Source organism: Ptychodera flava, chromosome 6, assembly GCF_041260155.1.
Source record: "Ptychodera flava strain L36383 chromosome 6, AS_Pfla_20210202, whole genome shotgun sequence".
NCBI lineage: Eukaryota > Metazoa > Hemichordata > Enteropneusta > Ptychoderidae > Ptychodera > Ptychodera flava.
This window is the reverse complement of record NC_091933.1, coordinates 5,636,478-5,649,421: the sequence shown is the minus strand read 5'-3', so window position 1 is coordinate 5,649,421 and position 12,944 is coordinate 5,636,478. Positions and strand designations below refer to the sequence as shown.

The 12,944-nt window shown below is 40.3% G+C and overlaps 1 protein-coding gene across 1 annotated transcript; it reads left to right on the top strand.

Annotated features, from left to right (window-relative positions):
• Positions 1 to 1,342: 1,342 nt before the first annotated feature.
• On the top strand, positions 1,343 to 12,725 carry LOC139134679 (calcium-activated chloride channel regulator 1-like). The gene is made up of 11 exons (XM_070701648.1): positions 1,343 to 1,630; positions 3,915 to 4,209; positions 4,735 to 5,018; positions 5,693 to 5,944; positions 6,280 to 6,507; positions 7,124 to 7,423; positions 7,822 to 8,049; positions 8,789 to 9,065; positions 9,594 to 9,764; positions 10,528 to 10,752; positions 10,950 to 12,725. Exons 1-11 carry the CDS (start codon positions 1,457 to 1,459, stop codon positions 11,408 to 11,410), a joined length of 2,895 nt encoding a protein of 964 aa, XP_070557749.1. The 5' UTR covers positions 1,343 to 1,456; the 3' UTR covers positions 11,411 to 12,725.
• The last annotated feature ends 219 nt before the right edge of the window (positions 12,726 to 12,944 follow it).

The following is a 12,944-nucleotide window of genomic DNA, read 5'->3' as shown; positions in this document are numbered from 1 at the left end:
ACTTGACTATTTGTTTTCCTTGTGTTTGGAAAACCCTGAGATGATAAACAGGGAAAGTTGATTTGAAAGATGGTGTACCGGCTAGTGGAAATTGATTGACAGCCTTCTAAACAACGTTGGTTTGATAATACTGTAAGAGACATGCATAGAAGTGGTGGGCACAATTTCATCAATCGAACAATACAGTTAGAAACTGCAAATCAAAAGTATCCGCGGTTGAACTAACCAGAAACCCCATCAAAGATTGCAATACACGTATTAAAGGTTGTGATGTCAACTCAAGTAGTGTGAAACAAAGTTGATAGATGATTCGTCAGAGAAAAACATAACACAATACGGGGAGACAAAACAGCAAATGGTAGACGGAACACAAATACTATAGATAACTTCGTCAATTGAAAGGGGTAAAGGTGTAATAAGTGTTTCTTGACGATGTATACATCAAAATGCACCAACTTGTATGAATTACAATAGTTGGCATTCTATATAGTTTTACCACTAACAAGAGTTCATCAAGTTTTCTCTCTGTAAGCCCTTTTTTTTTCTATTTGTCATTGAAAATCAGACAACATAAATATTCTGACTGAATAGCACCTCACAGCTAATCATATCTGCCTCTAGCAGATGATATGGCAGCGTTCGTCAAGGATAAATCTTCTTTCGACATGCTGAGATTTTGTCCGGCCTGATAGCAAAACAAAACGAAAAAAAAATTTACAGTGAGAAGTTCACTACATGCCATTATTCAAATATTTCATACCTATGAACACCTTCATTAGGGTCTTTTCCAAAAAGAATGTTTTTCATTGAATTTGAATGTGAAAATGAATGCATTGGAGAAACTAAATTGCTGATTGCACTCTCTTGTAAGTGCAGGGGGTGCAGTATTTTTTTTTAGGGGGGGGGGGTTCGGTGATCCATTTTATTGAAAGACGCCTATAAGTGTACCAGAAGTTTGATACAGTCGTTACGTTGTTACGTCACAGATTGAAAATTAATTAAAAACTGGGCAGTGCCAATGTATCGTTCACGATTACTAGACTGTATCTCGAATTTTAGAATAAGGCATCGTGACTGATTTTAATAGCTGGACGTAAATTTAATGATGACACTAATTACAAAACTATAGTCTATATATAGAATGTATATGACTTGGAAATTGTGTTTTGTACCGACAAAAGCAGAAGATAACAGCAAACTGTGACGATAAAATATTTGTATTTGCGTTGTCGTTCGTAAGATCTGCGATAAGAAAGAGATTAAGTCAAAGTATCGGTGTCGTCATGGGCAATCTTTGGCGTCTTGACATGTTACACCCACGCTTGATGATCTTGTCTTTATCTTAAAACCCTTATTTGAAATCACTACTCGAGTGCCCCAAATCTACGGACCATAACTTTAGTCCTCTATTCAGTTGACAGTTACCTCTCGCCTCGGGTTTCTTTCTGTCGTCCACATGATTACAATGGAAAGCCGACTGTTGGGTATCTCGGCCGCTGTGTTCTTCCTGGCGACTTTGGTTTATGGGCAGAGGAATCCGATTTACTTCAGCAACAACGAGTACACGGGATTGCTCGTTGCTATCCATGAGAGCATACCAGAAGATCCCTATCTGATAGAGAGAATCAAGGTGCGTTCCTTCCGTACTGCTTCAGTGCTAGAAAACCATTACTTTTCTTCCAGCATCCAGCATAGGTCTCGCGGACAAGTCTATTCTCCTTTTCTTTTCTAAAAAAACTTAAGGCTCCGAAGTGTTGGCTAAAGATTTTATGTATGCCTCATCGACTGATACTAAATAAGCTTACTCTTTTAGTTGGTGGTGGTTCAGATTGTCGTTTCGTGTTGGTGAAACTGTTCATTCTAAAGTATTGGCCATTGCGAGAGAGATATATACTAGTACGAAATGCAGAAATTGACGGTCGGAGTGATACAGGCAGGCAGTATGAGACACAGACGGGCAGCTGAGGCTAACATGCATACTGACAGACGGGCTGACAGACTAATTTATGAAGGGACAGTTAAAGCCAACAGTGGTGCTAATCTTGTCACGTTAAAGACGAATTTGACAATGTATAGCAGAGAGACAGAGACACTGGCACAGAGACAGAGAGACAGATATCCACACACACAGACACCGTGACCAGCCATCGAAAGACCAGAATCGATATTACCAAGTTCAAGAGCAGGCGTCACTGGTTTCAACCTTGGTGTTCCCGGTTACTTTTGCAAAGTGCGAATTAGAAATTTGGGTTTGATTGCAGCCCTATTTCCCACGGCTAGTAAGATTTTACACATCTGTATTTAAATTCCAGAAAGATCACTCGATTGCATTTTGATTAACTTGCAGAAGTTATAATGATATAGTAACACAGTGCGAGCCGTTTTATTGTCGCTACTTGATTATTGTCGTTGTCAGAAACTATTTACAATGTTCGGATGGTATGCAATAGGTACATGATTTTAATCCTGTACTTTGATACCATGCGATCGCTATCGCTATAAGCACCTGTGATAACAGACCTTAACCGGTATTCGATCCAGGCCGTTAGACTTTGTAGCATAGTATCCTTTGTCGTTTAATATTTTTTTCGAGCCAGGCTCAGGTCCCTCATGATGAAGGGCCGACCTGTACTTCGTTGAGCTGAATCGGGTATACTTTCAGGACAAATTGTGTCTATAACATTAAACGTGATGCACGCGATATGTTATCTTCTCCGTTAATCGTAATATCACGTGCGGGTGTGGCTCACTTATTTAGCGGGTCCCAAGATTAGCAGTTGGCGGTCTGTGTGTCGCTGTACTGTCCGTATGACTGCCCGTGTCAGTGACTGTTTTATGTGTCCCGGTCCAATTAAAGTAAAAAGACCCCAACGTAAGTGCATGCCATTTGGACAATGTAACATCTGTTTATGAATGAATCGAAGGCTTATTGGTTTTGGATATGTGTGGTAGCATTTACATGACCTACATCAATGTCATTTTTATAATAACTTCATTTGATAAATATTGCTTTTGCGTTGTAAAGGTCAATGCTATCAGTACATAACATTGCATTTGCATTGCAGTGACTAATGCCAACTTGACAAATGTTTGTCATTGGGTAGTTAATCTCAAAAAGTATACAGCCATGTGTTTAGCAATTCAACATACAGAATGTTTTGGCCGAACAAAAGAAACGAAAAGGCATTGCTTGCATCATTAGGAGTATATTTGCATTATGAATTATTTCATACTTTTCATACTTGATAGTATGCACCATACATGTCTGAATATATTGCGGCACATTGTTGGTACAAACAAGCAGCATATTTCTACAAGACACTATGCAGTGACATTACGATGAGTTGCTGATTTCAAATTTAAGTGTCTCGCTAATCATCTCCTTTTTACTGCGATGTAGATTTGTTTTCCATTAAAGGGCCAATAGCTGTTACTTTAGGAGATTTATGCACTATTTTTCAATTCAATGTCAATCTTGTTCTATTCCCCAAAGCATGTTGAGATACACAGTGTTCGGTTTGTCAACCAAGCCTGTACACATGTAAAAACTGATTGTTCAATGTTGACGAGTGAGTTCTGGTCTTAACTAGAATTGAAATGTAAACAATACCTGTGCAATATACACGCCTAAGGACACTGTGTTGACAGGCTAAATTGTAGTTGTTTAAACATGCTTGGGGAGTAGAACAAACTGTAGCTGACAGATATTGAAAAATAATCCAAAGTTGCTTCTGGTCCATTCTATTAGTCGTTCAACTGCAGTTATTCAACACTTATTCAAAGAAGATGATCAAAATACAATGGCATACTTGAAACTTGAGTTTACAATTTTGTTTTGTTTCACATATTAGCCGATCTCGCTTTCTAGGGTCTCGGCACGATAATTACGCACCGGGCATTTTATGTTTTGTCAGACGGTATTCACGGACGCCAGTTCATCTCTGTATGGCGCCACCGAAGCCAGGGCCCACTTCAAAAACGTCACCATTCTTATACCGCGGACGTGGAACGAGAGCTTGGCCGACGAAGCCGCCACCACCGAGAAGTTCTGCATCGCCAACGTCGTGGTTGACCAACCCAACCCTGAATACGGTGACAATCCGTACGTGAAGCAGATCCAGCCCTGTGGTCAACCTGGCGAGTACATGCATCTGACGTCACAGTGGCTGACTGACGTAGCCTACTCCGAATACTACTGGGGTGACTCGGGTAAGTAAACGTTACAGTACACTGACGGTACAGAATTTGCTTCGCACTCAAAAGCATTCCAATTGGGCAAACAAATAAAAATATGTCACTTAAACGTACCTGGCATAGTGAGAAGGTATTTCGTTTCCCTTTTCCACAGAAACTTTGTCCCTCGGTATGCCTAGCACTTTCGGTGAGGTGATTGTATTTCTCTCTCTGGTAGCTTGTTGAAGTGTTCAAAAACAGTTTAGATCTCCTCTATCGAAAGGCGTGGTTTTGTAGTTTTCCCACAAATTTCGCCTGATTTACTTGTGACTAATGGGTAGAACGTAAACTTTCAGCAAATATCAACAAGAGAGTTACGGTTACCTACAGATACTGATACATTATATATTAGCCATTGGAGAGCATATTGATTTCAGTGGCTATCATGAAAAGTATCATATACAGTCCTGGGTGTAGAACACAATATTTAACAGGCCTTCATTCGGGAATCATATATAACATCAGCTTTAAGTGCATCACCACTTTTCCTTCTGCTTGCAGGCAAGGTCATAGTTCACGAATGGGGTCATCTTAGATGGGGACTGTTTGATGAATACGCCACCGACGACTATGAACACTTCTACTATGACGAGAACGGCGAAGTGCAGCCGACTCGGTGTTCGGAGGAAATAACTGGTCTGTCGCTTGACATAAACAACAACTTCAGACCGTGTAACCAGAATCCCAGATCGGGCGTTTACCCAGATCCGGGATGTAGATTTTTTCCCGATCTTAACAGCAACGACGGAACGTCATCTTATTTGTTCGCTAATTATCTAGACTCGGTGAGTGAGATGTTTTTGAACGTAACTCAATACTTTTGATACTCGAGAACTTTGATGAGTCGAGAACGTTCGTAGGGACTTCGTATTTTACTCTATATTGGTCGACAGTGATGGATAGTTGGTTGGCCGGGGTAGACATAGTCTCGACTTCCAGACCCTAACCCTAACCCTAACCCTAACCCCTATCCCTATCCCTATCCCTAACCCCTAACCCTTATCTCTCGCCCTAACCGCCAGCGGCGCACTTTACTTTGATGTTTTAAAGCGTCAAGTCTGCGAAGCGAACAAGGTCTGGAAAGCGAGACTAAGGTTGACTGTGAAATATTAAATTGCTGTTACTTTAGAGTTATCACGATCACACAATAATTTCTTCCATTTTTCTCTCAACTGGCATTACTAACTTTTATATGCATGGCGTTTCTTCGTTTAAATAACAGAACGAAACCTTACAAAACTCTTAACACTTTGTCTGTCGGTTTGAGCAAGTTGTTATTTGTAGTAATTTTTCGCACGTTTCAGCACAAAATATATTTTCATTAAAACGATTGCCACATGATTTTCATATTCACAACCAGCCAAGTCTACACTGTCAACCTGGAAACGAGGTGAAAGTTCAACATTTCCTCATTATTTCGTTCACGTGCATTGACATCCTAGTGTGCTATCTTTACTAGGTCATAGGCTTTTGCCACAATGACCCGACCAAGCCAGACGCATCGAAGCACAACAGGTTGGCACAGAACAAGCAGAATAAAAACTGTGGTTACAGGAGTGCCTGGGAAGTCATGCTCGAAACGCCTGATTTCTTCAACGGCAACAACTCAGCCCGTGACGTTGACGATACAGCGCCCTCATTCCTCGTTGTTCAGGAGAGGGATCTCAGAATCGTGCTGGTATTGGATGTCTCTGGAAGTATGAACACAAATGTAGGTCATAGCAAGTCAATATGGAAATTTTTTCAAATTTTTTTTTCTATACATTCTAACAACAGTTAATGTGTGCTTTCTACGGATGAGAAGCAAGGAATTTGAAACAGCCTAAGGTGAAAGTTGAGATAGAGACTAGAACTGTGTTAATTAAGCATATAGATATTCCGGAGAGAGAGAGAGAGAGAGAGAGAGAGAGAGAGAGAGAGAGAGGAGAGAGAGAGAGAGAGAGAGAGAGAGACGGGGAGGGAGGGAGGATGTAGGGGAAGAGAATTACTTAATATGCACCATATTCAGAATTTCAACCTAAAATCATAACACAATTCCTTCAACAGAGCCCCACGCGATTCGAGCTCATGATCCAATCCTGCACCAAATATATTCTGTACACTGTGCCCAACAACACATATGTCGGTATCGTGCAGTTTGCAACCACTGCCAACGTTTTGTCGGACCTCGTCTACATCGACGGTGAAGAAGCCAGACAGGAGCTCGCTGGTCGTCTGCCGCGAGTCGCCGATGGATCCACGTGTATCGGCTGTGGACTTCTTGAAGGAGTTGAGGTACAAGAGTCAGATTAGAATCAAGGGAACTTGAAAGTCTTAAAGAAGTTATAAGGCAATCTGTCAAATATCAAAATCTCTGACATTGTGTACTCAGTTGTTACTCATAACACCATAGCCTAAAGAAACTTCACGTCACAAACGGCGTTTGTGAGAAAAAAAGTCGGCGATACAGTAAACTGCAGACTTGAAGAGTTTATTGCTTTGCATCAGGAGACAAACAGGCGTTTAGCAATCTTTGTGATATTCGAATACTTTCAGTGTCTAAATAAATTTGTAAACTTGACTTTCAAATTATTTAAGCGGTGCCTTGTAAAGGAGAATTCGCATTTAGATGACATTAAGTCTAGATCTTTAACTTGCGGGGCCGTGGCTTTTCGATATGGCCAAAGAAATCTAAGGAATAAGTAATGTGGATTGTGATATCAATAATACGATTGGAACTAATTTGGGATAATTGAATGGTGAACTAATGTCTTTAAAATCTGCAAATGTAAGCTCATCTGCTTTTCTTTTTACATTACACACTTGTTTTTATGAGTACTTTGTAATATTGCAACATTCAGCTATAGAGCACCTACCATTTTTGAGAAATCTGACAACCATTGCATTTTAGGTCCTTGAAGACGGTCCCTATGGCACAGCTGCTGGCGGTATCATATTCCTTCTGACAGACGGAGAGGAAAACCAAAATCCCTCGATCGATGACGTCACTCCAACGCTGATTCAGAAGCAAGTCGTTGTGGATACGTTGGCGTTCAGCGCCAGCGCAGACGACAAACTGACCGAGCTGTCGCAGGTTACAAACGGGCTTGCTTTTTACTACTCGGAGAGCGACGATTCGACGGCCCTGAACGACGCTTTCACGGCAACCATCACCGAGAGAACGTGTAGCGGAAGCACTGCTTCTGTGCAGGTGACAAATACCGAAATTTTTTTCAACAGATTTTCGGAACGATATCTAAAATCACAAATATGTACTAGGGATATTAGACTAGAGTTCAGCAACATTACTCCACAGAAATAACATTGAGAATTACCAGCCGTTAAAATGTTTTTGTTTGATTTTCGGTAACCTATATATTTTGAAATGTAAAGTTTAAAATAGTAAACTCACCAAAAGTATTCGATCTCTAAATTGTATTTCAACTTATGAATAGGACTTCGTGTTTTTCCTTGAAAACTCTTGCTACCCTTTCGATTGTTGAAATCATCATTTTCAAACATACCGCTTTTATTGTGCTCAACAGATATATTAATCCACGATAAAGACACGTGCAAAATGTTCACAATTGTTTTTTGTCCCTGTTTTAGCTTGCTAGTCTAAAAAGCACATTAGCAGCTGGCGACACAATTAACGGCGACACAGTTATCGATTCCAGCGTCGGTTCCGAGACTACGTTCTTCTTCTTCTGGGAGAAAGTGCGAATTACAGTCTCACTGACGTCCCCGAACGGGACGATTTACGACGAGACATCCCCTGAATATCAAGTAGACGTTTCCACCCAATCAATCATTATCGAAATTCCGGATACAGCGCAGGTTAGTGTCTTCACTGACAATTTCTTCTCTCTATTGAGCCCTCTATACTTGCTGTATGTGACATTGATCGCATCGTTGAATCATTTACAAGTAGTCTATGTCAGCAAAGCTTTGGAAGGATATTTAAATCGGTCTCCAATCACAGTCTAACGGACGACAGAGTAACGTGTAAGATTTCAATTGCTTTGAGCAAATGAAACTACAGGAGAGGTAGACTGTGCAGATAGCAATAATAACTCAGCGTTACGCCTATATAAGCTTACAAGCTAACCCCAATCCTTCAGGCTGCCAATGCAGATTGACACTAACATAGTGGTAAATTCGAGATAAAAAACTTTTCCTGAATAAAGAGGAATCTACGAAATATAGGTTCTGAAAATGCATTACGGGCACTTTTCCTGGGGATTCTTGTAACTATCAAAATTGAAATACAATTAAGTTTCTTTATTCAAACGGGCACACTATGTCTATTATACAAATTAGTTCATATTCTGTCAGTACGTCTACTCAATTTGGATTATCGTTCGGCATTAACTTAAGTGACAATGAAAGGATATAAAAGGAAGCTTCTTAACTTGACATACGCATATGAACCTTTAGAATAGTGTTTGGATGGCGGATTATGTAAACCGAAATCGCTGGTATGAGTGAAAGTTTGTGCATTCGAAGTGAAAGATTTTGAGTTAATAATCTTTATCACCATTTGACACCTGTTCCCAATATCACCCTTCTATTTCAGTTCGGGATATGGACTTACAATATTACAAACCCTGGACTCACACCTCAAACCGTCGAAATCTCCGTCGAATCTAAACCGTCCGACGAAAGCACGTCACCCATTCGGCTTACATCGACCCTCAGCACCGACCTGATCACCGAATCCCCTCCCGTCGTTATAATATACGCCGAACTGAGCCAGGGATATCTCCCTGTCATCGGAGCCACGGTGTTCGCGACAGTCGATCGACCAGCGCCAAACCCTCCATCTATCCTTCAACTGTTTGACAGTGGCGTCGGTGAGCTGATCTTCTGACAAAATGCTTCTTCGTATTACTTATATTTAGATGACAAAATATTAAACCTGACAGTAGAACTTTAATATACAGCTTTAAAAAAATATTATAATTTATTGTTTAAAACAATGTCAAGGCTCTTTTTGTTGGATATCAAATTCAAGATCACTAAAGTAATGCCAACGATCACCGGTTGTTTTCTCAAAACTGACGAAACTTCGTCTGTGGCAGATTTGTACCAAAATTGAGACATTTCAAAGAAAGTGTTACAACGCGACGAAACTGCTCAAATGTTTCTGAAAATGAGGCTAAGGTTATGACGTTTTTATCCAGCAAGTTCCGATAAATGTGCATAACAGAAATCTAAATTACCTGTTATCCATAGCATGGCAACTGCCTTTAATAGTAAAGTTTTCTTACCCCTTTCATGTCTTTTGACAGTTGATGAGGAAAAGTTACGCCTTTCAACTTTGTAGCAAATGGACTTTTCTTGCTTCAATATTTTTGTCATACAATTGGTATCTCTGTCAGGTGCCGATGTTTCCAAGAATGACGGCGTATATTCGTCCTACTTCACGGATTTTGTATCAGCTATTTGCACCGAATCATGCCGGTACAGTGTACAAGTTTCAGCCGATGATAAGGGCGGTAACGCCTCCGTCGCTATATCTGGGAAAGTTGGAGCCCTGCCGACAGATTATTGTAAGCGAAACATCTATCAACGTTCAGAGAGAGAGAGAGAGAGAGAGAGAGAGAGAGAGAGAGAGAGAGAGAGACAGAGAGCAGCGAGAATGGTTGAGGTGATTTTAACCATGGAGTTTGTCATTTTTTCTTTATTTAATATAAGAAAACGATCATTGGAATTCGACACACACAGTCTACCTACAGAACCATTTTCTGATACAGAAGTTCACTTTGGCGTGGGTAGTCTCCAGACTTTCACTCACGTCAGTTCTTAAGAGTGTGGAAAAACCGATATGATCGCTTCCATCGGCCTTTCCCATGATGGTTTTGGGCTCCCTCTTACCTCCATACTCATGAGAAGTACACTATGTAAATTGCGTTCTGCGGGGACTATTTGTGACGAGTTTTCTTGAAAAAGAGAGTTTTTTAAAATGGCCGGTTCACGAGATTTCTCAACGCTAAGATTTTTTTATTTTGCCCTCCGTCAAAAGTTTAATATCGCAAAAGTGACGCCAGATAGGAAGAGAAACAACGTTCTCAGCGATGAATTATTAAATATGTATGTCATTCTGGACAAGTCTTTTTGATTGAAGGTAACAGTGTGATAAAGGGTCAGAATTTGTTAGGCTGCAAATTGAATTTCGCCTCCTTCTGAGAAGATGGTAGCGTGCAACTAGCTCAGTATTTGACCATATTAACCTTTTTTCGGCCAAGATGATTCAATCATTGATTATCCATCTTCGATCACCTGTTGACATGTTTTAAACCGTTTATCGTACAGCTGTGATACCGCCAAAGGGCGATCCTAAACCTGTAGGAGATTTCGCTAGGATCACGTCTGGTGGCGTTATTCAAGTGGACAATAATGTTGAGTATGTAGAACCAGGCGATGACCCTTTTCCACCGGCTCAGATCACCGACCTTGAAGCTGTGGACGCCTCATATGAGGACAAGACAATTGCCTTACAATGGTCGGCGAGTGGAGATGATTATGATAAAGGCATTGGTAAGTTAAAGGAGCAGTCCTCAATCCCTGGTTGAATTTGTGGTTGTTTGACATTGACTGTTTATGTGATCTGCACGCCAGCAGAACTGTGATTTTGAAGATTTGTTATTATAATTTTATTCAAAACTCTCTCTCTCTCTCTCTCTCTCTCTCTCTCTCTCTCTCTCTCTCTCTCTCTCTCTCTCTCTCTCTCTCAGCTGCTCACTACGACCTTCGTTACAGTACATCCTTTTCCGGCATCTTAGACAACTTCAACAACGCAACCGTAATAATGGACCAAGACGTCATCATCGGCAACCTTTCGGATCCCAAGCCAGCCGAATCTGTAGAGACGTTCGTAGTACTCATGCCAATCAGTGGCACAGGTACGACTTACTACTTTGCTGTCAAAGCTGTCGACGATGGAGGCAACGTCGGTCCTATTTCAAACATTGCTCAACAGACCTTGGTTCCACCTCTCGACGAAAATGGCTTGGAGGCGTGGCAAATCGCTCTTATTGTCGTTGGCGCCATCGTCGCCCTGGGCACAGGTGTGGTCGCGATCGGGGCCGCTGTTTACTGCTGTCGCTCATCACGAGACAAGAGTGAGAATTATAACAAAAACACAGCGACACGAACAAATTCCGGGGTAGAAAATCCCATGAAAATCGAAGCCTGATTGTGACTAATGAGTTTTTACATCAAGCGTAAAATTCAGTCAGGAGTAACATTTTCCACGTCTCCACATACATTGCAAGGGTGATTCTGCCGACAGAAATATTTCGCTTCCAGATGATGTGCTCCCCTCCCCACATGTCAAGAGTCGCTGTGTTTGCACGTTATGTGTGTCAAGCATGTTTTTATTCTATATACCAGTCACTTTCATACATCTTGAACAATTCTAAAGGGACTTTTTTTTCAAAGAGAAGGATTGAAGGCAACCCTCAGAGAAAACTATGACATTTATTCTGATCTACTTTACAATATGTAATATGTTGATGAGCTGACCTGCTAACGGCTCTTGTAGTGAACTTCAAACTTTGTTCCTGACATTCAGCATATTGTAAGTCGGCTTTTATTTGAATTCTTTGAATTCTATCTCATATTTTGCTACACGTAAGAAAATCCATTATGTATCCTGACGGTGTTCCCAGAATGAATGATTGTCCCAGGTTCTAGCTATCTTATCCCCATCAAGAACAACAAAAAATATGTTTAACTGTGCCTCGATTGAGTATAAGGACACTCGTAAGCAGCTGCTCTACATCAGTGAAAAGTTTATGTTTTATTTTTACGAAATTTGTTTCTTAGGTTCTGATTAAAAATCGCACACAGAGATTTTATCGTTAATCGCATGGTAGTTGTTGAATGTCTTTTATCAATCGGTTTACATTACCAAGTGCCTTCCATTCTCGCCCACTTTGTTTTCGATCAGTGTATTTTTTACCTACGCAGAGAGTTCTCGCACACTAAACCAAGTTGTTGTAGTGGAATAATTACTGTAATCGATGTATTAGAAATTATCGTTTGAGTTTTGTCAAAAATGTTATGTCGTGAAGGGCATATACTCTGAGAGCTGCAATAGATTGAAAAGTGAAAAATAGGCCATCTATCAACGGGTATAAATCGTCAATCTCAGCAAAATGTAGCAACCCTCGGATTTCACATCGGGACATCGTAGTCTACTTGTCTGTTCATGTTAATGTGCACGTATATGGCGTGTGTGTGTGCGGTAGACGTATTTGATCTCCCATTTTGTAGATTTTTATACTATTTTTCATTCGCATATTGACGTAATCTGCTATAGATCCTCCCAAATCACTCGGTACGAAGTTTTACAATTATCTTTTAGAATATTGCATCAATTGTGAGTAATGAGCCCTTGACATTTATCGTTACTTTATAGGAAATCTCTAAAAAAGTGATGAGTATTCTATTCTTGTAATTTTTTCGTTAACTTTATTAATGAAATAAATAATGTCACAGAAAAGTGTCATTAGTCCCATGGCGTTGCATGTCCAATGGATTTAAGTACAAAATAATGGTAAAAATTGTACAAAGGTTTAAAACATTATTTTGTCTGTTCCTTAACACTTACAAATATGATACATAATATTCTCCAATATTACCAGCAAACACAAGATGTATCACCGCTGACAAATATTCACAACTGAGTTTAAAATCTTAACCATAAATTTCATTTGCGAAATCAA